We start from the raw sequence: 24,774 nt of genomic DNA, 5'->3' as shown, positions 1-24,774 counted from the left end.
GATCAGTCTCGCGTTGCTTGCAATACCGCGAATATGTTTGTGATGTCGCGAATTCGTATTTTTGTAAGTTAGTTATGCCGAAAATAGTGTTAAATGTGCATCATGGAAGATTTCGAAATACGCTGTATGCTGTTTCGGTGAGTCAGAAACATAAATGTCACTCTAAGTTAACTTTTACTGAATAATTTGTGAATAGTAAATATGTAGTGCATATATTGGGTGTCCTTTGAAATTTGTGTTAAATAAAATCAAATAAAGGACGCTATCGAAGCAATACTTTTTGATTTCTGAGTTCGTAACATTTTAAGTTTTGAAAAAAAAGTAGTTTTTAATACATGTTTGTTTATTTCAATTTTGGTATATAAAAGGTTTTATACATAAAAGTTAAATTATCTATTATGTAGTATTATACAGGGTATCTCAAGGTTTAGCAGCCAAATTTTGTCAGAATATTGTATGGATAAAATCAAGCAAAAAGTGTTAAGGACATAGCTAATTTGCAGCTGTATTAAAAAAATAAAAAAATATTGACAAAGTTTGGCTGTTAAATTCTGAAATACTCTATATGATATCGTATATATAATTTTCTATAGTTAGTAAATGATAATTATAAGAACTAATTCTTAGGCCATTTTTTGAGACATAAAGATCATTTTAACTGACTACATTCAAATTGAGTTTTATTATATAAAATTGGAATTATAAATTATAAATAATAATATAAACTTTGATTATCCTTATATATTTACAAGAAGTAATTTATTATTTAAAAGAAGTAATTTGCACAAGATTTACAAATTTCGTATACATCAGTTTTTGACTAAAAATATTTAAATACTATATTTTCTTTTCCGGAAGTACTTCACTAATTCCGTACATTCCTGCCAATAGTCTTCCGTGTGAAGTTGGTACCGGTTCTTTTGGCGCCAAATATGGACCCTTTTCATCCATATATACGTATCTAAATTTTCGTTAAGAATTAATTTAAATTTTTTATAAACATTGTGATATATTAAAATTTCATACTTTAAAAATTCACATTTCCAAATTAAAGATTATTGAAATTACAATTTTCATTATTTAAGTATTCTTATGCTATAATATAAAAGGCAATGTAGATATTAATTTTGAAAGGATACGGTAATCTCAAGACCCAGTAAGCACTTTGCGATAACTTTATTGGTTCATCGCAACCAGTGACAAAAATTGGACAAGGCGGAGGTCCAGGTTGTACTCTAGGATTTACCGTAACATGAACAGGTGCTTTTGGCGTCACTACATGAATTCTCATTAATTGAGCTATTAGAGGCTTTGTTTGCCTGAAAATTAAAAAATTAATTCTATATTAATTCAAAATTAATTTAATATTATTTATTTGGAGCTAAAATACATATGGTCATTATCATTATTTGGATTTAAATTAAATTTAATTATCTGGATTTCTATCCAAATTGTTTTTTAAATATTCACATACCGGCAAGGACAGGGAAAATAAAGCGGCATGTCCGCAGTACTGGATGTGACTTTATTTCCACTGTCCTTCACAATCCCATTTCCAGTAGCCTTTAGGACCTTATCCGGCGCAGACGCCATAAATCTGTGTCCTCTTGGACACTCATATTCCACTCCCACAAATATTTTCACTACAAATTCCTTTCCGCCTTTTGATTTCCGACCACGAATAGTATTCATATTTTGAAAATTCTTTCCTCTCGCACAATAGTTATGGGTTCCATGATCACCTATAGTAGGCCACAAAGAGCCCCTTTCTTTTTGATGCTCTAGTCTAATAAGAAGTTAATTGATACAAATTAAATCCAACTTAATGATGAAACTGAATTTCTTGATTTATTAAATTACCTAACAGTCACATCCCATGGTAAAAGAAAAGCAGAAGTGGCTAAAACACCAGCTTGGTGTTGTAAACCCAAATTATGAGAGTATAGGCTACTTGGTCCAAGGCAAACTAGGGACCAGCTAGAGAATTGTGGCAATAAACCAGCTGGTGATTCTGTATGTAACATTCCTGGTAGATACTCTGTTGTTGAAGGCTGCCTGACTAGAGATTTCTCTATAGAATTGAAGAATATTGAAATACAATATTATAATTAATCCTTTCAAAGAATAGTTACCTTTTGCATTTTCTGCGTCACTATCTGACACTTCTATAACTACTTTATGGGCGTCACTAGGTGTTAGACTGGTTTTACTGCTGAGCTTAGGAACATCTTCATTAGTTTCACTCGTTGGAGGTGACTGTCCTCCACTTCCATATGGAGTTCGAATATCATCTAAAGTCATAACCTTAATGTCATAAACTTAACTTTTCAAACAATTTTTTACCAATAAATTGACTTTTCAACAAATTCTTTACCACAGGATTGAATTGTAAATAATTATGAACAATAAAACAAAAATACCATTCAAAGTGTTAACTCCTAAGCTGCAAGCTTGAGTATTTCCTTCAGATGTTGGAGATTCTGTATGAGTGAAAGAGTCCTCTCGTTTAGTAGAAAACAACTGTGCAGGCCTGTAATAAGAGTACACCATTGTTCAAATTCTAAGACACAGAAATCTATTATCAATATTGATATACAATTATTATAAATATTTTACCTATAATTATGAGTGCTTGGTTGAAAAACAGGAAACTGTATGTTCTCTAATTGAGCACACCCACATTGCTTAGCTAGCATTTGAAAATAATCATAGTTAGCCTGTCTCAGACTGAATGGGTCCTCCCTTGAACCCTGACAACGACCACAATTACAAGCACAGATGTATCGAACTCCACTACAATGTTCCCTAATTGGTAAATCACTGTAAAGTGATATAACATTATATTGAGATTACATAATAGATAATGTGAGATGATAAATCATTTTCCCTGCATCACACACTTGTCATTCTCTCTTTGTTCCGTTTGTTCCCCGCCTCCAGCGCCCTCACTTCCGCCTCTGTGTATCGGATTCGTGCAAGGATTCCCTGTCAGAGACAGTACTTCGCACATCTGCCTCCCAGATCTCCAGTGCTTCTCGCATTCAGCCTGTAGTTTTTCATTAAACTCTTCAAACAAAGGGCCTCGTGCATGCATCTCAAAGACCCCCATTGCATGTGCCAATTTTGTTTCATGATATGCTCTGGTATAAATATTGAGGGATTACTTTACGTAAATTTTTCTTGGGGAAACTTTGAATACCTTGTGTAGTGTTGGGGCAGGTTCTCTTGGTAAGTCTGAAGGGCTCGTGGGAGTACTTTACTGCATCTGCTCTTACTGAACTTTACATCAGTATCTAACAAGCTGTGTAATGTTAGTAGTTCTTTATCTGTTCCATGTATAAAATAGTCGTACACTTTGTTTGCCACTTCACAGAATGTTGTAACATTAGGTATCTGATAAAAAAAAGGTTGAAGTTAGAAGCAAACTAAATGTAAAATTGTAATTTGGTATTAGTTGTGTTTATTATTGGTTCAACCTCAAAATAGGCAGGTACAGAGTGTCTTCCAACATTGTCATCAAAACCTCTTGCAAAGGCTAGGTTTATATGCTGTTGTAGAAATGATCTAAAGGAACGAGTTTCTGTGAATATATATGGAGTTATTATTATTTTGATTATGAGGTTTTAATTCAGTAATATTCTTACCAGTTTCTGTATCGTCTATTTGAATATTGGAATCCTGACTAGCCAAACTCCTTGAAGTACTTCCTCCAGAGCTAACTTTGCAACTCTGTATGAGCTTCTTTGCCATGTAGCCCAGAATATCTCTGGATTCTGTCGTACCAGTGTGTACATATACGAATTCTTGATTTGCAGGAATTGCAAACAGTGAATTTGAGCTGAAAATTCACCCACATATTATTTACATTAAATTAAACAATGTTTGAGTTTTGTAGTCTTTATATTTACCTAATATTGGTTACTATTCGATTTTTCCTCAATACTTGGTATATCTGATCTTCTAAGGAATGCTCCAGTTTCTTGATATTAGCTCCACTAGCAGGATCTTGAAACACAGTGGGACAAGTTTCAAAATAGAATAGAACCCTAGGAGAGCAGGGTCTAACATTTGATATCCAGTCCTTGGGTAAACTGTATATGGAACTTAAGACATCAGAAAGTTGTGGAGAAACCTTTTGTCTGAAAATCAAAACATACATTTGTATTCAAGATTTGTATTGTATTGTAGAACAGTATATTTATTGAAAGAAATTAAATGTATACCTCACCATATCCATGGCTCTGAATAAATGTACATAACTGTAGTCAAATGTGTGAGTTGGATGAGTAAGAATAATAACATGCGATATGTGAAATAAAACAAGTAGTGCTCTAGCATATTTGTCTCTCATATGTGCCCATACACTAAGGAAATCTTTACAGTCCTGTTTTTCTACGAACTTATCATATTCTGTTAAAAGGGTGTGTGTATCTAATAATCCTCTTAAATGCAAGTATATAGTTCTGTCTTTAGAATCGTAGTATCCCTCAATCTCACACTAGAAATAATTTCATTAGTGTTATTTTCATACAAATTATTTTAGAGATTCTAACGTATTCTTAAATGAAATCTTACAAATGATTCATTTTCTACTTCTGGTTCATCCAGGAGGCCCATCTGCAGGATTGAACTGAGCATGTTGGTCTTGCATCCTTTTGCACTATATTGTGACTTTCCAAATACAGATACTATCACTACCTTTTTATCTGTGTGTATAAAACTAAAAAGAAAATATTGAGAAAAAACAAATATTTGCTTCTGTATTATGATAAATACGAAAATATTTCTATATACAAGATATCACATTTACTGTTACTTTTAATTAATAAATTTATAAATCAATGAAATAGTTGCCGAATTTAGAAAACTTTATCTTTATTAAAGTAAAAATATTTTCTTCGTTAAATTACCTTCCTGCGCTGCATGGAAGTCGGAATTTTTGCGGTCGCATTATATATTTGTTTGGCGACTTAGAGGTTATATTATTGCAAGCTATAGTTATAAGATAGCAGCGTACAATGCAATGCAATGAAGTGCATTTGCAACAGGTTATAAACTTTATTAAAAAATTGCAGAAACATTAATAAATGTAATTATTCTGTATTAAGCAATTTATTTTTTAGCAACATTTTTTGGCATAACCTTAACTTTTTTTAAATAAATATATTTAGGTGAAGATTGTTATAATTTCTAGTAACACCAGGAAATAAATTTTCTTAATCGCACTAGAAAAAATGTTTAGTTATTTATAATTGATCATTAAATAATTTAAATGATTGGGATTTTTTCTTTATGGTATGTCTAGTTACACTATCGTTTGTGTAAGGTGCCAAACATTATTATCGATTTGAAACAGTGGACGGACTTCATACAATTCGATTGTTTATTGGCTCATCGCTTGGAGCTAGTGAAATAGCTATTTGGATGACAATTTCATCAGCTCCATATTCATTAGCTAAGAAGAGAACTATAATCTCATAAGCGAATATTAATTTAATGCAGTCGTAGGAGGTTGTCTGGTTTTCGTTACAATATGGTATTAACGAAGGAATATCGCATATGTATGCCGCTTACCACAGGGGAGGTAAATCTTTCTGAATTTTTAATGTTAATTGTTGCTACAGCTTTGCATAAATATTCCATCCATATACAGGTATTAGAAATTTTCGTTTTTAACATTCCGTTATAATTTTTTACTCTGTCAGTTAATATTTTCTCACAATTCTTGATTAAGCACAATTAGAACTTTGGTTCACTTCAATTGAATTAAAGAATTTCAATTATTGATTATATTCTTTGTAGTATCGGATAGGTCAACTTTATATGATTGCTAGACACAGTCATGAGCAATCAGATAGTGATGAAGGTGTTGAGGTTGTTGAAAATGTGGAGTGTGATGATCCAGAACATGGAAAGGGTCAATATACAGAGAAACGAATCCATCTATCTAGGTAATTTTCATGGCATCACTTATATCTGTAAATTCAGACTATTATGGAGATTGATGCCTCATATTTGTTATATTAAATTACAGTAAATTGCCATATTGGATTCAATCTCTCATTCCTCGAATATTTTATGTCACAGAGAAGGCATGGAATTATTATCCCTTTACTGTCACAGGTATATTAAAATATGGTTAATATTTCATCAAATAGAATCCAAAAATGTTTCTTTCTAGCTAATAATGTGGCTTTTTTTCATGTTGCTTATGGTCTACCAAGAATACACTGTAAGTAAAAAAATTGTAGCTTTATGTGAGGTTTCTTGTTACATAAAATTTTACTTTTTAGTGTTCTTTTATTCCAAAATTGTACATCTCAATAAAAACGCGATATGAGGATAACAATGGATCTACAGAAAATGTATGTAAATGAGTTTTATATGTAAATAGAATTAGTTCTGTTACATATAATGCTATTAAAACAGTGTTTAGGTCTGTCTCCAATCGAATTGATTCATCGCGAGGTTGATTTTGTGGACATTGCTTACGATGAATTATCCGCGAAGCACTATAAAGAGGAGGAGGTATTGTTATTATTATAACGCCTAGGTCTTGACTTAGAAATTTACATTCATGAATATCTTTACTTTAGGACCCAAAATTCTTTAAATCTCAACGAACTGGTCGTGGGCCATTGGTAGAAGGGTGGAAAGGCACTACACAGCCTATAATGTGTTCTTACAAGCTAGTTCAAGCTTCTTTTGAAGTGTGGGGTATGCAAACTCGAGTGGAAGACTTCATTCATAGAGTAATTTGTTTATAAATATTTATAGAGTACTTAAATTACGAAATTTACAACTGTAATGATGTTATTCTTACATCTGCAGTGTATTAGAGATATTTTATTATTGGGTCATCGTCAAGCATTTGCATGGATTGACGAGTGGTATGACATGACACTGGAGGATGTTCGACAGTATGAACAAAAGATGCAAGCTGAAACTAATGAGAAAGTGCGACTCAGAAATATGAATAACGAGAAGCCACCAACACCAACCACACCAACTTCATCAATGCCGTCTTCACCATTACCCAAATCTCCTACACAGTCCGCTCGATCATGGTTCTCTTGGTCTTAGCCATATTATTAGAGTAATCAACCTATCTAGGGAACGTAATTATAATTGTGCAAATAAATATCGGCACTTTCGATTTTGTGTGATATATGTATATATATATACATATGTATATGTATATGTATGTACATTATAGCCAGGTACCTGCAACAGGATTTGTGAACCAGAGTTCCTGATCTGTTTTTCTTTTCTAGATCATTTCTCTGCAATATTGTCAAACAAAGAATATCTATCGTCTATGCAATGTTGAATATTTTTATAGTTTATTCATGTCTATGCTAAACAGTTTAGGGCTAGCTGCAAGTGGTATTTTAAAAAGTGCAGGTTTCCTGCGAACTTATGTTAACTTTAGTACTTGTTCTCCTTTATAACATTCATTGCAGATTATATTGTTGTATTTTAAGTTATAGATATTTATAAAGTCATTTTACCAAGGCAGGAAGTAAAGATATCAGGAGTAGTTCTTGAGTTATCGTAAATGTCGTAAAAGTAGCGAAATTTAGATCTAGTTGGGGAAGGCACCATGGTACATTCAAAATGGATACTTATTGATATTATATACACACCGGCTTAAGCTATATTGATGTGTGAAATACTGTAAAGATCAATGATTAGTGTTTAACATAAGAATTATTAATTGTCGTAGCAGATTGTATACTATGCTATATGTATACTATTTCTTGATGCAACTACGAACTCTCACGGCACTAATGAATTGTGTTCTTTTTTTGGTTTATATTAACTTAAAGGTAGCTATAGTATTTTTTCTAATTGAATAGCAGGTTGTACATACAGAATTATCTGAGGTAGGATATTAATTCTACTTCTTGTAGGCTTTAAAAAGGACCAGGAGTATCTGTTTTTAATTTTGTGTTAGCATCTGAATTCTCTGCTGTTTCTAATTTATAATAATTATGTGCTGTCCAAAATTTTCTTGGGACCAAAACAGACCTTAAAACAAAAAGAGGTGGAAATATACAAACGCACAACAATTCACTTTTAATTTTTATATGAAATTAAAGCTTGAAACTACAGCTGTACACACTTACAATGTGCATATTGTGCCGTGGAAAGAAAAATGTTCGATCTCATTGTTAAAAGTCTTTTCATCACTTAATTTCCATTGCTTATAGCATGTTTAAAATTGTGTTCTTTTTTAAAAGGGTACTCACTGCAGAGCATTTAATTGCCTCTTTATTGTACGAATATGTATTTAAATAAACGTTTCAAGCTATTCTTTTCAGAAGATTTGTTATTTTATTGTTTAGTCTGTAAATTTACAACCAACCAGCTAGTTTAATACTAAGTTTACAGTAAGTGTAATAAGTACATAACAGTTTGATGAACAAAAAAGCCAGCTGAATAGCTTTCATACATTTCATACAGCTATGTTCACTCATTTTTACAAAACTACATATCAGTACAATTACAATATTTAAATTACATTAACACATTCGATGCTACCAAGGCACTTCAAATGGCTGCGCTTTTTTAAGAATTATTAGTCAGAAATCAAACGAAGAACCTTAGTAGTGATATTTGATTCAATATACTGTTTCTTAGGTTATTTATTTTCGTATTGAAACACTAAAAAAGGAAAAAGAAATCAAATTGCGTTAGAACTATTTATTTATCCAACAACAGTTTCAAAATATTCAATTTCATTTTATACTTTTTTCATGGAGGGTGCAAATTAAATTGGTTTACGAAATAGGAAAATTTGCTGAAGTCAGGTATGTTATTTGCAACTAAGTAATTGCCCGGATCAAAAGAGCATCGCGAAGAGGTCCTGAACTTTTAATTATCTTCAAAATCGGCATGGAATTAATAAACTTCAATTTCTGACTGTGAGACTCGTTTCACACTACTCCAACTTCTACCCCTCCCTCAGTTACCCCCCTCCCCCCCCTCCCAACAGTTACCCCTCTTACCTTACTTGTTTATCATATTAGTCTAGTCGTACACAAAGTAGAGAAAAATCAGTGGAGTGACCGCTTCGTAAGAGCCATTGATATCTTACTCATTGATATCTTTTTGTAGAAATTCTTTCTTTGGTGTTTTTTACTAATTGAAATTTTGAACTTGTCACTGTTTTTTTAAATTGCTATTTATTTTTTGGTGTCTTTTAATTTTTGTTAGTTGTTGCAATGGTTTCTTTTTACCACGCCCCCTCCTCTATATCTTTTTGTTACCAGAATTCTTTTTAGCGCGCCTTCTCTTAATCATTGAAATTCTTTAGTGTCCTCTCGTTATCCCTCTTTCATCGCCGCAATTTTTTCTTTCACACTTGCCTTCTTTTATTATTGGAATTTCATTTTTAGTACAATTTTTTTTTATTGCTTTTTTCTTCATCAACGGCCTCTTTTTTGCTGGGTTCTTTTCTATTCGAGTTTTTGTTTTTTCATCGATACTTGTGCTGTTTTTTTTTATCGTTAAGAATTTTCTATGGTATGTACTGTTTTTCTTTATTGTATGGATATATTTCGCACATTTTCTATAACAGAGAAAACTTTTTTTCGAAATTGCTTCGATATGTATTATGATTTCTAATTTATTTGATTTTTAAATTTATACAATATATATAGTGATACTTTTCACGTAAACATATCATTAGCATCATTTTCTTTAAGTATTTCTTACGTTAGATACTTCCTCCTTCCTTCCTTTTCCAGTAATTCCTTCCCTTAATTATCCAGTTTCATTGATTACTATTACTATATTCCCCTTACTACTTCACTTCATAACCACCATCGGTTCACCACCTTCTCCACATGATTATTCCTCATCCTTGCACTCACTTCTTCATCTACATATTACCTATCTTCATCCTTATTTCTCCTATATCCTATTCCTGCTTTAATATATCTTCTTCTTGGAAACTTCTTTCTTCACCAGTTTAATGCAATCACTATATGATACTTTCGATAACGTTTCCCCACGTAAATTATCGCAAGTAAGTTTCTGATACCTATTCAAGTAGAACTTAATTATTTTCGAATAATTTGTATAATAATAAAAAATATACAGGGTGAGCTAGTAAGAAAGGAATAACTCGTTATTGACTTTATCACAAGACTGTTTGAAATAAAATTTATTGTATTCGAAATGCCTGATCAGGTGAATATAATTTAATTTTTTAATACCTTATTATATTTTTTGAGATGTTCAAGTCACCTCGAATTTTTTAAATGGTACCGTGTATATTTTATATTTTATACCATTAATTTTTTTATACCATTAGTCGATCCAGATCGACATTCTCTACAAACGAATATTGATCTATTAACTGGCCACCCACACGGTATTCGAATTAATGTGTATTACCCTTTGTTCGAACACTCTTTGGGGGTTGAATTTCGAAAAACACTTAAACACATGTTTGTTTATTTTAAAGGAGAAGGTCATGCCAAATTTCAAGCATCTACCTTCAGTGGACGTAGAGATACGGTTATCCTGTAAAAATATTTTACCCCTTTTCTACCCCATCAGAGTTTGTGTTTTCAAAAAATTTGTTTACATCTAAGCTTAATTTCACCCACATCATAAGAGAAGTTTATTGGGGGTTCGAATACAATAAATTTTATTCCAAACATTTTTTGAGTCAAGAGGTAATGAGTTATTTCAAGCGTTCATTCTTACTGTCTCACCTTTTATATATGTGTATTTTTTAATAAATCTATAAAATAGAAATTTTTCTTTCTTAATGTTTCTAAATATTTTTTGACGTAATATTATCAAATAATTTCCGAAATACAAAGTAAATAATAATAATACATGTCATTATTATAATTATAACACATTAGATAATACACGTAATTATTTGTTGCTTGCTTTATGGAGAAGGTAGCGTACTTTTGGACAGCACTGTACAAGAGGTTGGCGGAACGTCGCACCGATTTAGAGAAATTTCGCTGTAACTTGCACGGTGATTGCTTTTTGAAAAAAAGACCAGTGGAAGCAATCGTTTTCCCCGATATATTCTCAGTTCTTCCTATCTTTTTTATTTCAATAATAAAATAGTTCACCCAGAGGCGATACTGTGTTCTATTGTAGCCGAATTTATTTCTAGAACTGTTGTTTTTTATTAACAAAATATAACTAATCAAACGATGCTTAAGAAAATTGGAGATTTGATCGTTCAATAAAATTCGAGAGCATAAAAATTTATTTTTAATCACCATATTTCACTTTATTTTTTATTTTTATACATAAATTAATCTTGTTTATGAATTAATCTTTTTCAATTTTTATAAATAGCAAACTAAATACTCAATGAGTAATTTCCTGCCTGAAATAAATATGAACACAAAATGTCCAATGCAACAACCGGTGGTCCAATTAGGCTATATGTAAATTCCCAAATTTCAACATTTTCAAAGAAATTCTACCGATCTACCAAAGAACTGGGAAACCATTCGAATATAAAAAAATAGTAATTGAACGTTCTTACTAGTAAGTCTCAACAGCAAAATCTAAAGAACCAGCTTAACCCTGTAGCGATCCTCGAATTTTGCAATCTTTTTCTCAATTTAGCAAAAGCTTTATAATATCCTAAAGACATGTTTATCGTAAAAGACGAGGGGCTAGTCATAGGAATAACAATTTTTTCATATTGAACTCGAATTTGAAATATTTTCTAATATACAAAAATGGCCGACAGAATACACAGTTAAATACACACATAAAACATCAATCAATAGCAGAGAAGAATTGAAAAACCGTTTACGGGAAAAAGCTGCTGCTCATGTATCGTTCTATTTGAGGATCCCTGTGCACCTCGTTGCTCAGGCTGACCTACTTTTATTCGTGTAAGAAGGTTTGCTCGTGCATAGGGATATTTCGGCTAATATTTAATTGTCTATAACTAAAAAACAAAGCCGAAAACGCAATTTTTTTATTCTTGATTTTCATCTTACTTTAGCTTCAAGAATCCTCCTTAAATTTTTTTACATTTATATTCGAACACCCCGTATATTGTACAAATGTCCGCAACATTCAGCTTGCAGATCTAATATTACAACGGGATAACTTGAGAAACTGTTAATAATCAAAGAAGAGAAATATATTCTTTCATAAAAACAGTGTTAAATATAAGAGGATTGGTGACTATTATTACTATTATTATTGATGATATATATGATGCAATGTATTTTTGTTGCTGGTTGTATATATATTTAAAATACCTGACTTTCAAGTGAGATTACATTGGTGTTCCAGTATTTTTGTGATCGACCGTAGTTAAATTAAATTTAGAAATGTCTTTCATCCTTAACCAGTTAACCACAGCTATAGTTAATCGTCTGTGTAAAGGGTAGAAGGATTTTCCTACTATAAACGATTATGCAAACGTTCGAGGCTGTTAAAAGCGTAACCGCGCGGTAAGAAAGAGCTTCTCACTGTAAAGGAAGAAAGAACGAGTTCCTCCCCCTTTTATCACGTGGCCATAGTGCGTCACGTGTTCTATGGGCCGCGTGAGGTCGACAGTGTCGACACCAGACACGTGAACAACCCAATCGAGGATATTGTATTTTCGGATTAATGGAAATTCACTCTGATCAACACTGTTCGTCCTACTATCTGAATTAATTAACGGCCTTCTACATCTGTTCCTCCTTCGTGTTTCGTAATCGGCAATCCATTTAATTAACATGTACCCTACCTGTCTTTTTGCGCCCTTGCGTTTGCGTAACCGGAATTATAACCAAGATAAGTTGAACTCGGTTCTTCGACGAGGTTGAAGTCGTTTCTTTCTGTTTTTCTATTATTTATTTATGCAATGTTACGTTAGCTTTCGAAGCCATTATTATTACATATTTATTTTACCCAGCTCCTCTCTTGTTATTATGTTAGGTTCTTTAATTTTTCTTAAAATCTACGGTTCACCTCATATACAACAATCCATAAAATATAACATTTTTAACGAATATGTACGTCTTTAAAGCTATTAGCTTTAAAGCTAAATACGTAAGTAAACAATTTCTTAAAAAAGAATTTCAAAAGATACTTCTGTAAAAAAATAGAAATTATTTACCAAATAATTCCTGTAGTTTATAATAGACGATATTTAGCAAATATTCTATATACAATATTTACTCTCTATTCAATCTCTAACCTAATGTAATTTGGAAATGACTTGCCGCTGATTCCAAAAATAATATCATTTAAACGTCTTGAACATTTCAGGTAGAGTTCACTTGAAATGATTTAAATAGCCAACAGGAGGTCCATTGTTGGCCACAGGACGATTCACGTCACCGCAAGCCTCGTGGTTGCGTATAATTGGTTCGCGCGAATAAGGATCCACGCTGGCGCGAACGACTCTGTGGACGACAAATGGTGGAGGGGTTGAGGTGCGATTCCTTGCGCGACTAGACGCGTCTCTAGCCAGTTCGGAACAGTTACCGCGCGTACTTTGTCACGTTCGCGTCGCTTATCGTGGTCGCAAGCTCACCGCGAAACTTGAACTGCTTCTCCTCAGTGATCCTGAGCATTTCGTCTTCGCTTCCAGGCTCTTTTAATTCCTTGCATTGTATCACTGGTGAGGCTTGCAAATATTTTGAAATGTATTTTTATTTTCATATTATTTGTTTATAATTTATTATAATTATTAGATGGCGAATTTTTAGATAAGTTAATACTGTTAAGAATATAATTAGAAAAATGGAACGTTTGTAGAGAATTGCTTTACGTATCAAATATTATAGAAATGTTTATATATTTTTTATGTACAGTTTATATATACATCTTCGTACTACATGCAATAATGTGCACTCTATGTGATTTTGCATTTTCTAATTTTCTATGGATACATAAAAATCCGCAGTACAATAATTGCTGATGGTTATACCATTTACTGAAATTAATCGTAGTTATGTTATTTACTTTGATTGTTCCATTACATGTGAAACTTGCTTTTGCAAGTATTCTTTAAGCGAATGTTTACTTTTAAATTTTATACAATTAGTAATTTATAAAATATAATATGATTTGTGTAAGGGTATTTTAAATACTTGTACAATTAGTTTCAATTATTTAATTTTAATTATTTATTATTAAGTATAAAATGTTAATTGTTTGATTTCAAGTGGTTTGAAGTAATCATTGATAGAATTTGGAAATTTTTTGTAATTTTAATATCAAAAAGTGTCAATAGAATTTTTGTCTCTGTAGTTGAGGATGGTGTACACGAGTGTTTGATCAAGCTTTTCGCTGATTCCTCCAAAAGTGACTAGGAAAAGATAAGTTCAAAGCTTTTTATTCATAAAATTCTCTGCATAGTTTCTTGTTATAAATCTTTCCTTGGAAGAATCTTGGATTAAAAATTATTTAATATATTCCTTTACCTTTAAATTATTTAATAGTGTGCTCTTCAGATCTGATATAGCTGTTGATCCGTAAAATATGTTTTACTCTTCGCTTCTGTAAACAATTTTTACCTTTGCAAGTGTTTTTACCTTTTTCTAATGTTTATAAGAATCGTTAAATCGTTCCAAATTGTGATCTCCAAACGTAATTGAGATGTTCTTGATCTCAGATTAAATTTTATTCTTCAGTCTTAGATAAGGTTTCTTCCATAATCTATATCAGTTTTCATAAGGCTCTTCAAGTATTCTATCATATCTAGCAATTACAAGAAATCATTAAATTCATCGTAATTGATCTCTAGATTAGACTTCGTCCTTATCTTTATAATTATAAAAATTGTTCCCGTTCTCCCGATTTTTATTTTGTCCCTTTAAGAAATAATTCCATCAACTCTTACAAGCTTTTTCAAATATTCCATCTTTCTTAATGGTGAGGAAAGGAATCACTGTAGCCAGGCTGTTAGCAACTGCAGAAACGATGCTGATCGCTTCATCTCCCACCGCTTCCGTTTCATTAACTGAAAAACGATATTCCACGGCATCCACGTTCTTCTATTTATCGACGCCAGTGGAAGGAATGACCTGTGCACATGCAATATCGTTGAAAGTGCAGCTTCCAGTTTCATCGACGATTCGTCGACGCGTAATTATTCACGTGTGCACCACGTTAATACACATGCTCGCGATTTCCAATTATCCGCAACTCCCTCGACATTTCTCCACCCCCTCGATGTCCCTTCCCTCATCACCAATTATTTCCTTCCCGCGAGAAACATTTTATCCTATTGGCTACTAAATCTAATTAAGCTTTATTATTGCGTTGTTCTATAATAGTATAATACAACATCAATAACGTTCTGTCAGAGGAGAAATATTACATATCGGAGAAATTGCTGTAAAATTATTCTTTCATTGTTCTGTACAGTTGGAAGATGTATGATATCTTTAATGACTGAAGAAATAGTTAAGTTGGAGTACGAGGTAGTAGCATATACAGAATAGTAATGTATTATATATTGTGCAATACTAAAAATAGAGTAATATAATATGCTACTAGCATAAGTACAAGTATATACTATATACTAATACGAGGTAGTACCATATACAGGATAGTAATACAGTATATATTGTGCTATACTAAAAATAGAGTACTATAATATACTACTACCATAAGTATTAGCATATACTATATGCTAATACTAGGTAGTAGTATACACAGGATAGTAATATAGTATAGTAATGTAGTATATATTGTGTAGTACTAAAAATAGAGTACTATAATATACTACTACTATACTATAAGTACTAGTATATACTATTACTATAAGTAATATATACTAAGTACTAGTCTATACTATATACTAATACTAGGTAGTAGCATACACAGGATAGTAACATAGTGTAGTAATGTATTATACATTGTGCAATACTAAAAATAAAGTACTATAATATACTACTACCATAAGTATTAGCATATACTATATACTAATACTAGGTAGTAGCATACACAGGATAATAATATAGTATAGTAATAATAGTATATATTGTGTAGTACTAAAAATAGAGTACTATAATATACTACTACTATAAGTACTAGTATATACTATTACTACAATAACCAGCTATTACTAGTTACTATTACTATTAACTAGTACTATATTTCTCCTGTAATATTTCTTGTTCGCTTTATTTTACTTACAACTGCTTCGTTAATTGCTTCAATTAAATATTAATATCTTTGAAGGTAAAAATTAATTATCGAATATATTTCTCATTGGAAACCAATTAAATTTCATCTGCATCATTATACCGCTACGAATAACACAATTATGCTAGGAGATTCATTAGAACAAGTCGCTGGATGTTGTCTGACCAATTTTCGCTTATTCTCCTTATGCAGTTGGAATATCTCACAAATTGGAATATCCTTTAAACTAAGCATTTTTCGATTCAAATATTTTAATACTTTCTCGTAGAGAGTTAAACAATGCATCGAACATATAAATGAAATTAAATAAACGAATAAAAATTATACAGTTCCATTAAAAAAAGACTGCAATTTTCCGGTGCATCGTTACGTACTAGGAAAAAAAAATAAACTAAGCGAGTACCTATGAATATAGATGCTATCATATCATTCAACTTTTCCCTCTACAGTATTTTTTTCCATCTCTCTCACCGACTTTCAGATAAAACCCTGTTCAATTGTGAAACGCATTCTATATATCTGTTTATTTATTTTTTGGCTCCATCACACAGGAAACTTTGCTTACGTATAATATTTCTCTCATTCTCGTGCTTTGTTTGGATATAGAGCTTTTGTTTAGAACATCTATGCACACTTCCATCCCAAACACACGTATCTCATCTTATGTCTAATACTAACACTTAAACATACGACCTTTTTATTTTGTTAAATTTTATATCATATATATTTCTGTGTTTCAGTTAGCGTGTCTTACTTTCGAACGATATTTGTCGTGCTGCAAATACCTTAAAATTGTCTATCGGTCTTTCCATGGCGAGTGGATAATCTGTTTCCTTGGTCAGTCAGGAACATCTTGAATTGCAGATGAAACGAGAGTACGTGATACGCCTAAAAGATTGGAAGTAAAAGTCTCCGGTCAGAGTGACTCTGCTCTTTATTCATCTCTTGGATGCTTATTGGATCGGATCTTTTCCTGTTTCCATTGGGTTTTCAGCATCGAGGAAAGAAAATGATGCGGGTTTTCCTTTAGATTGAATAGTGTTATGAGCTTAGGATCCCGGGAGAGATAAGCAGAGACACGTTACTTTTTCTCATATCGATAGTTATTGGTTAAAATGTCTTTTATTTCTAATGAAATCGAAATGAAAAATATCTCAAAGTTAGAATATTTTAGGGAATATTACGAATTAATATAGTTTCATCAATAGGAAAAGATTAGCCCCCTTCATTATATCAAGTTACAACTTTATTTTAATTTTAATGTTAGATATTATTATTCCTTTATCATTTTATATTATTTCGTCTGTTTGATATTTTACACTAAAAAATTGCAACTTTCTCGTTCTTATTTTATTTGTTATTATCCACAAAATACAGCTGAAATCATGTATATTTGAAAATTAGAATTTAAAATTCTATCACAAGGATGTTTCATCAATAGCGAAAAGTCAGGTTCTCTATTTTTATTAAAAAGTCACTGTCTTTTCTCGTTTTTATTATTATTTCACGAGATTATGATTCTCCGGAATATTCTATCCACGTGCTAGAATTACATTTTCATAAAGAATGAACAGGAAAAAGTATACCCATTCCATTCCATCGAGCGATGAAATTAAAATTTTCACGAAGAATGAACAAGAAAAAGTATTTCTATTCTAACACGTGATAAAATTAGAATCTCTCATCCGATCCTGGAACCACAATTATTGGAATAGTTGAGAATCGGTAACTGTAGCGAACAGTGGTTGGTAACTCGTTAAGAACGTTGCAACGTTCTTCGACCTTGAGGGTTAGCGAACCTAGAATGAGAAGAGCTGTGATTGCAGACATCTGTAGGACTGTGGCTTCTCGTTTAGCATGCAATACGCCACTATCTGCCTACGCAACAGTCACTAGGTCGTCGCTATAATTTCATCCTTTCGATATGCAACCAGTGTTCCATAAATTTCCTCCTGGCTTCCTCGATTCTGGGTGCCTCTGGCATTATAGTGGTCACTGGACCATGTTAACTACATCGACGAGCTATTGACATGGATATACTGCTATTGGACCCAAAGGAATTTTTATGGTTAGTAGCTTTATCATTATTATTGGGAAAATTCGTTTCGATTTTTAAAGAACGTGAAGGGCCCAAGGAATCTGAGAGGTTCTGGAAGCATAGAATATTCAAAGGAACCTTGAGAAAGATTACGGAACAAAACGCCACCTACCTAAAGTATAGTATTCAGATCGCGAAACCTTTCATCTGAATGTGTCATTTTGGCGGTATTTTAGGATGCTAAAGTTGAAGAAGATGAGGGCCATTTTTCACGGAAGTAAACGATTTTGAAAATTCGGCTGACAAAGGTCTTAATCGTAGAAATCCGCGTAAGACCGTGGTCATGCAGAGCTGTAAGCTGCAAGCGGCAGGACAGGCGATGGCGCTACTAGCCAATGCCAATACTACAAATGCCTATTTTACCATTTACCACTCTCTGCGTGATTAAGGTGTAATCTGTCGCCTCATGACGTCCGCAGAATAAAAGATAGCTCCAACCGAATCCATTTCTCACGATTCAAACGCATATAGAGTAAGCCACACGGTAGTTTCAGACTACTGAGTTTGAAAAGAGATGTGAAAAATCGCCAGCACTTTGCACATCAACAGGTAGACCGACATTTTTTTACGCGTTACACATGATATATTCTTTCTCATTTAAATTGCTTCTTAAATTACTTTCTTACAAAAAAAAAAAAAAAAAAAAAAAAAAAATGGAGATGGGAGAAAATGTGACAATTATATTTAAAAAGGTCAATTACGCAATATCCACATTCGACAGTATAAGGTTGCTTCTAAAAAATGAAGCAGTAGTCACACCTTCTATATATTCATAAAAAAGCACAATGTTAACATCCGATGGTATACCGTTCTTTGTCATTTTATTCTATCCTCATATTCTTTTTCATCGCCCTTTTTCATCTCTGACATTTCAGAGATGTAGTTTGATCTAATTGCGTGGGACACCCTCTATATTATATAATGTAGAATTAATATTACTTATATAATTGAACATTGTTATAACACGCTACAGTACCTATATCAATTTGATCAGATTACTGAAAAAGTTATTGAAATAGTTGTAAAATTCCAAGATTATGACAATTCTTTAAAATCTTAATTGAAAATAAGTAAAAGTCAAATATGATAAATCTATTTATTCCAAAATTCAATCCAATCTAATTTAATCTAATTTAATGGTGAATACTAATATTCACCAATATTAACATTACCCAAACATTCCAAAGGTAAAACTTTTCAACAAACCAATTGAAATCTGTGTAAATCAAAATATGATCATCTATTTATGCTGGCTTTTGTTTCAATAGTTCACTTCAAAATATTGCAATGTTAATATCCAGCAGAATGCTTAAGGAGTCCATAAAATAGTTTCAAAATTCCGATGCCAATAAAACCTTCTAACAAAGCACAATCACAAAACGTAAATACTAACCAATCCAAAGCAAAAGCCAATTATTTATTAATTTCGAAGTTGATTATTCCAGTTTAATTCAATTCAAACTGCCCCGTCCTGCCAAACAAAATCCAATCTCCTTTCCTCATTAAATTCTCAAATCATTGTCCAGAGGAAAATTTCGCCAAAATCCCAGGGGATCTTGAATCAGGCTGGTTCCAATCGTTAAGCGTTCATCCAGGTCAAGGCTCGATAGTCGGATGGGCTCGTAACCGAGGCTTTCGTGAACAATGGGCGCGCGATACTGCTGTAATTAGCGGGCAGATTTTAGAAGAAGCACGGAATCGCACGCTTGGTCTCCCCTTTCACCTGGGTTGTTACGTGGAGCAATTTGTTCATGGGTACATCTCAATCATTTATAGAAACTTTTTAATGAACGTACTATAACGAGTAAACTACAAAATTCTATGCAAGTTTATATTTTTGTGGATATAAGGAAAGTAACGTAATCCAAATGGAGGTTTGTTTCATTTGTGAGTTTTTAGGTTATGTCAAATATAACACTTTCGAAATTATACTGTTATTTTTTTAAACTCCTTTGTTCTTCGTTTTAGGATTAGTTGATTTTTCTCTGTGACGGTGCTGTTTTTCTTCATGCAAATATTGAGTTGGCAACTAAGTGATTGTGGATTTTGTCAATACCATCTAATGACAAAATCTGCAATCACTTAGTTGCCAAGCCAACTCCCTGCAATTTTTCTATGATATTGTAGTTTCTGTTTTTCGAACGATGTTGCTCTTAGTCTTGAAGGTACTAATGGAAATCGTTGGATTTTATTGGTGCAATTTTTGTTTGCAGAATAAGAGGTACTCGATAGCTGACGATCGGTTTCGTTCTCGATGCGAGAGAATTCGATGCAACACGCGTAGGAGGCAGTTACTGATTCGTTAGTAGTTGGAAATGGTTTGGAATTAATGTGTTTGGCACATCGATTAACTTTCCAGTTCTGTTTCCTGCTACCTATTTTCAATCTTTTCGTTTTATTGGTTCTTTGGCAAGTTATCAAAATTCAATTTTGGCTCTAGAAGATAGATTCTGTATATTTTTTCGTTGTTTTCTCTTAGACTGGAATTTTGTTTAGGTAAATTAATCTTTCGTTTCAATTTGAAGCAAATTGAAGCTATATTCCTGCTATTCCTTGAATTTCATACAAATTCGTAAAAAATGTAATCTAAAAAAAAATTATATTTTTCAACTGAAGTATCCAATTTTTCTAAATCAGCCTTTAACTTTCTTTTCCATCAGAAAGAAAGAACTTCGCTAAATGAAAGAATAATTTTCTATACGCTCTTTGCTTTTCCCCTCTTTATTTGTCTTCTCATGTGAACAAATTATTCACAGAGTAGAATAAATTTATGTAAAAGAATTCTTGGTAACCAAATAATTTCCATTTTAATAACGGCGACCTCTTTCTAGATGTAAGGTAAAACTAGAAATGAAATTCTCATGGGTCACTCCGTAGATTAAAATTTGCCACGAGGCACATCAACGAGAACGAAACGCTTTAGGTCTGACGATTTACGATTGCGTTCTCACGTATCATGATCGTTAGCATCGAGGGATGATGCATAATTAAACGAATCTTGTTTATCCAATCGAGTGATCAATTTGAAATACGCAATTGTAACGAAAGCAAATGTTTAGGTTGAGTTAAGTGTAGAATTAAATCGCTCGATGACGATCGTTTCTCGATCTATTGTATTACCTGTGACCTATGGTAAAAAGGTTTCAATCGAACATAGCAAAACACACTGAACTATACAAAGCGCTAACATCAAGTGGGCGATGTTTATGAGGTGTGATTCTATGCATCAAGATAATGAGATAATGAGAAGCTCATATATATGGTAGAAATGTTGTTTGGGAATTAATTTTCAAGTTATATAGATTTCACAAAATTGCAAGTTTTCATTTTTAACAATTTATAAACAATTTTTTAATAAGTAATCATTTTATATTAGAAATACAGTACGTTAATGGTTGCTGAAGGACAATGAGTTAGTCGACGAATATTTCTTTCTAATTCATTCATATTTCATGTTTCTCACCCAAAAACACTCGAAAAAGAAAAAGAGGTTAGGTTTGGATTATATTGTGAAGAAAAGGTTAGTTTTGGATTAAGTTACAAAGAAAAGAAGATTTGAATTATATTGGAAAGGAAAAATTAGTGTTGGGTTAAATCAGAAGAAGTAGAAAATCAGGTTTGCATTTGATAGGAAAGAAAAGAATATTAGATTTAGGTTAGATTAGAAGGGGGAAAAGGTTATAAATGTGTTTGACAATTTATTTCTATAATAAGCTTTTCTCGTTTTTCATCTTTCATTGGTGAAAGCAATAGAACGGATAATTTTCACATTATTATAATAGTATTGATGTAGCAATACAACGATTATAACAAAATACAAACGATTGTATAAGTGAATGAATATGTAGCAATTATAATTTTATACTAGATTTAATAAAGAGAGTGAAAGAGAGAGAGTCATTTCAATATTTCGTGCTTAGTTCTTAAATTATTCATATACTTTTTTATATACAATTTGCTTTTTATTTAATATGAAAGAAAATTACAAATAAAAGGCTTTGCAATGATATACGTAGTATGATATGGTATTACAATGGGATAAAACAGTTTTAAATTTTTGATGTCCAGTTCTTTTAAGTAGCTTTTGATTTTAAAAGCTACATTTTTTTATGTTAATACGTTATAACAAAGAGATTAAAGTTTTGAAAGTCGATGTTCAGTAACAAAAAGCTGGTCCTTTTCCAAAGCTAACATACGATAACAGGAAGCTTACAATTTTTAAAAGGTTAATACACAATCGTCCAATCTTGTGAATCTGCTCTTTTATTCAGAAAGTTCTTTGTACATCCAGATTGTTTGATTTCTCAAGCGAAACAAATAGTACTATTTTTAAATATTAAATTATTTCAAGCAGTCAAACTTATTTTTAAATATTTCTGTCGTTTTCCGCGATTAAACCATGAATGAATGCCATTCCTACTTCATATCTATGATTCATATTTCAATATGCATTTTAAATTCGTCCTTTCATGTCATTCCACAAAGTAGAAATATCGTCATGAACGATAGACTTCAAAGCTCCTCTCAATAATCCCCATAAAGATTCTCTTCTATAAACCCAAATCAATTTCGTGCCTATTTTCTTCTGCGTGGTTTTTATATTCCGGGAAAATAATAACACGGTTAATAATTTTCTTAGAAAATGAAAGAAGATTCCAGTTTCTATATAGATACTTGATGCATCATATTTTTAGTTGAACATCGCACAAATCACGTATTTTAAGCAATAGAAATCTAATTTAATTTTGAAAAAATTTAGCTAAAATCTTAAAAAAAATTTACCTAATATAAACAAAAATATTCTAATTTAAAGTAAAAGCTTTTAAAATTAGAAAAACAGGAGCACGAGACATTTAAATCTTGAAAGCCTAACTAAATTAAAAGTCCACCTACTATCAGTAAATAAAATCCTAACCTAAAAACTGTCAACATTGCAAAGATAAGTTCACGAAGCACTAAAACAACAAAAATCTAACTTATATAACTTTAAATGTTTGGCTAACATCAACAAATAAATCTTAACGGGCAAAGTACAAATTCTTAACATTGAAAAGACAGAACTATTTAATCAATAAAAACATAACCTGTAAACACATAATTAAAACTTGAATCAATATCGATAAACATGTTCTAACTTAAACATAAGATTCTTAATATTGAAAATCTGAATGCACGGTCCATTAAAGCTATGATGTCGTAAGCATTAAACGCGATCCTAATCCGAAGCTTTTGAGGTTAAAGTACCTTTAGCCAGATTAAGTTTTGACTTTCGAGAGGTGTTTCGTTAAAACTTCTAACAGTCGCACAACCAACTACATGAAATTATTCCACATGCCAGTTTCTAACTAGTGAAAAGGTTTCCGTATCCTTCTTTTTTTATCCTAAATCAGAAATTGGATCGAGCATCCCTCAACGCCCCGAGTCACTCGCCTCTATGATTATTCTTGCTCGACCTGATGACTTTTTACTAAAGAAACTGGAGTAAATGAGATTTCTTTGACATTTCTGCTTGGATCTATTTTATTTCTATCAAAGGGAGCCCCGAAGGAACTTTTAAGCAAAGAGATTTGAATGAGAAATGACAAGGATGAACAGAAGTAGTAGTTAACTGGAGTTACATTTTGTTGATGTAAAAGAGACGAAACTTGTTCCCTCACAGGATACCTTTTCAGTTGAGTTAATGGGCCTTCAACTTTTGACGCGAGATCTTCATTACAAAAGCAGAGAAACAATTATATCAGTTGCAAAATACACTGTTCTTGCCAAGAAATGTAATTATTTGCGTTTTCGTGTTCATTTAATTATTCTATAATTCTATTTTAAATGACTTATGATTAAAATATAAGATATAATTATTAAAGTATGGTTAATAATAAATAAAATTAAATTATAGGTTATTTTTACATATCTTTAGGATATAGAATAAAAATTATTTTAAATAATTCTCATTACATGTATAAAATGGGCAGTAATATTAATATAATATAATAATATAATAGGCAGTAATAAAATTACAGTAATAAAATGGGCACAAAAACAGAAATAATTCTATTATACAAAGCAGTTATTGTTATATTTGTTTCATTTTATTGATAAGAATATTAATTCAATTATAAATCTTTTGAATAGATATCCTCTAACATAAAAGCACTGATTAAATTAATATAGAGCTACCTTGCAACAATTATTTTTGTAGCCTTGATCTTTTAAATATTGTAGGGATTTTTAAAAAAATCCGTATTAATAAGTAGAAAATTAATGAAATATTGGACAAATTATCTTGTTTCCTTAATTCTGATTGGAAAGAGATATTAATTATTTTATGGCACACCTATATATGTGTGGTTGAGTTAGATTTCAATGTTTCTAACTTTAATTATTTTATTAGATCACAATACAATATTATTTCTGTGTAATTCACGTAATCGTTCAGTTTGCGGACTAATGGGATCCTCTTTAATTCTTGGATGATACTTTGATTGAATATTGTTTTGTCACGCGTTAATTAATCACCGTTTCGGCCT

The 24,774-nt window shown here is 31.7% G+C and overlaps 3 protein-coding genes and 1 long non-coding RNA gene across 10 annotated transcripts in view; 2 read left to right on the top strand and 2 right to left on the bottom strand.

Moving 5' to 3' along the window:
• Window positions 1-26: 26 nt before the first annotated feature.
• Window positions 27-24,774, top strand: part of LOC100642625 (PDF receptor) — a 66,373-nt gene continuing 41,625 nt past the window's right edge. For 4 of the 7 annotated variants that reach the window (XR_002308832.2, XR_001099688.3, XR_001099687.3 and 1 more), the window contains exon 1: window positions 13,292-13,618. The gene's annotated coding sequence lies outside the window, so the exon portion shown is untranslated. Of the gene's footprint in view, window positions 138-13,284; window positions 13,619-24,774 lie in introns of those variants that run through there. The other 3 variants (XM_048413394.1, XM_003403066.4, XM_020868084.2) reach the window with 3 other exon arrangements.
• Window positions 722-5,269, bottom strand: LOC100652303 (nonsense-mediated mRNA decay factor SMG8). Its single transcript, XM_003403062.3, has 15 exons — window positions 4,911-5,269; window positions 4,576-4,720; window positions 4,224-4,498; window positions 3,909-4,139; window positions 3,645-3,838; window positions 3,477-3,580; window positions 3,200-3,393; window positions 2,901-3,140; window positions 2,617-2,820; window positions 2,421-2,530; window positions 2,133-2,291; window positions 1,861-2,071; window positions 1,475-1,786; window positions 1,140-1,319; window positions 722-961 (listed from the first exon to the last, which is right to left on the bottom strand). The coding sequence occupies exons 1-15, from the start codon at window positions 4,949-4,951 to the stop codon at window positions 838-840; spliced, it is 2,724 nt and encodes a 907-aa protein (XP_003403110.1). The 5' UTR covers window positions 4,952-5,269; the 3' UTR covers window positions 722-837.
• On the top strand, window positions 5,381-8,326 carry LOC100642391 (cytoplasmic phosphatidylinositol transfer protein 1). The gene is made up of 8 exons (XM_003403064.4): window positions 5,381-5,584; window positions 5,803-5,951; window positions 6,035-6,123; window positions 6,225-6,232; window positions 6,294-6,365; window positions 6,430-6,528; window positions 6,597-6,752; window positions 6,832-8,326. The coding sequence occupies exons 1-8, from the start codon at window positions 5,534-5,536 to the stop codon at window positions 7,081-7,083; spliced, it is 876 nt and encodes a 291-aa protein (XP_003403112.1). The 5' UTR covers window positions 5,381-5,533; the 3' UTR covers window positions 7,084-8,326.
• Window positions 7,857-8,954, bottom strand: LOC125386568. The gene is made up of 2 exons (XR_007226839.1): window positions 8,753-8,954; window positions 7,857-8,667 (listed from the first exon to the last, which is right to left on the bottom strand). It is a non-coding gene; the product is annotated as an uncharacterized LOC125386568 (long non-coding RNA).

This window comes from Bombus terrestris, chromosome 16 (genome assembly GCF_910591885.1).
Source record: "Bombus terrestris chromosome 16, iyBomTerr1.2, whole genome shotgun sequence".
Classification (NCBI taxonomy): domain Eukaryota; kingdom Metazoa; phylum Arthropoda; class Insecta; order Hymenoptera; family Apidae; genus Bombus; species Bombus terrestris.
This window is presented reverse-complemented; position numbering and strand designations above follow the sequence as displayed.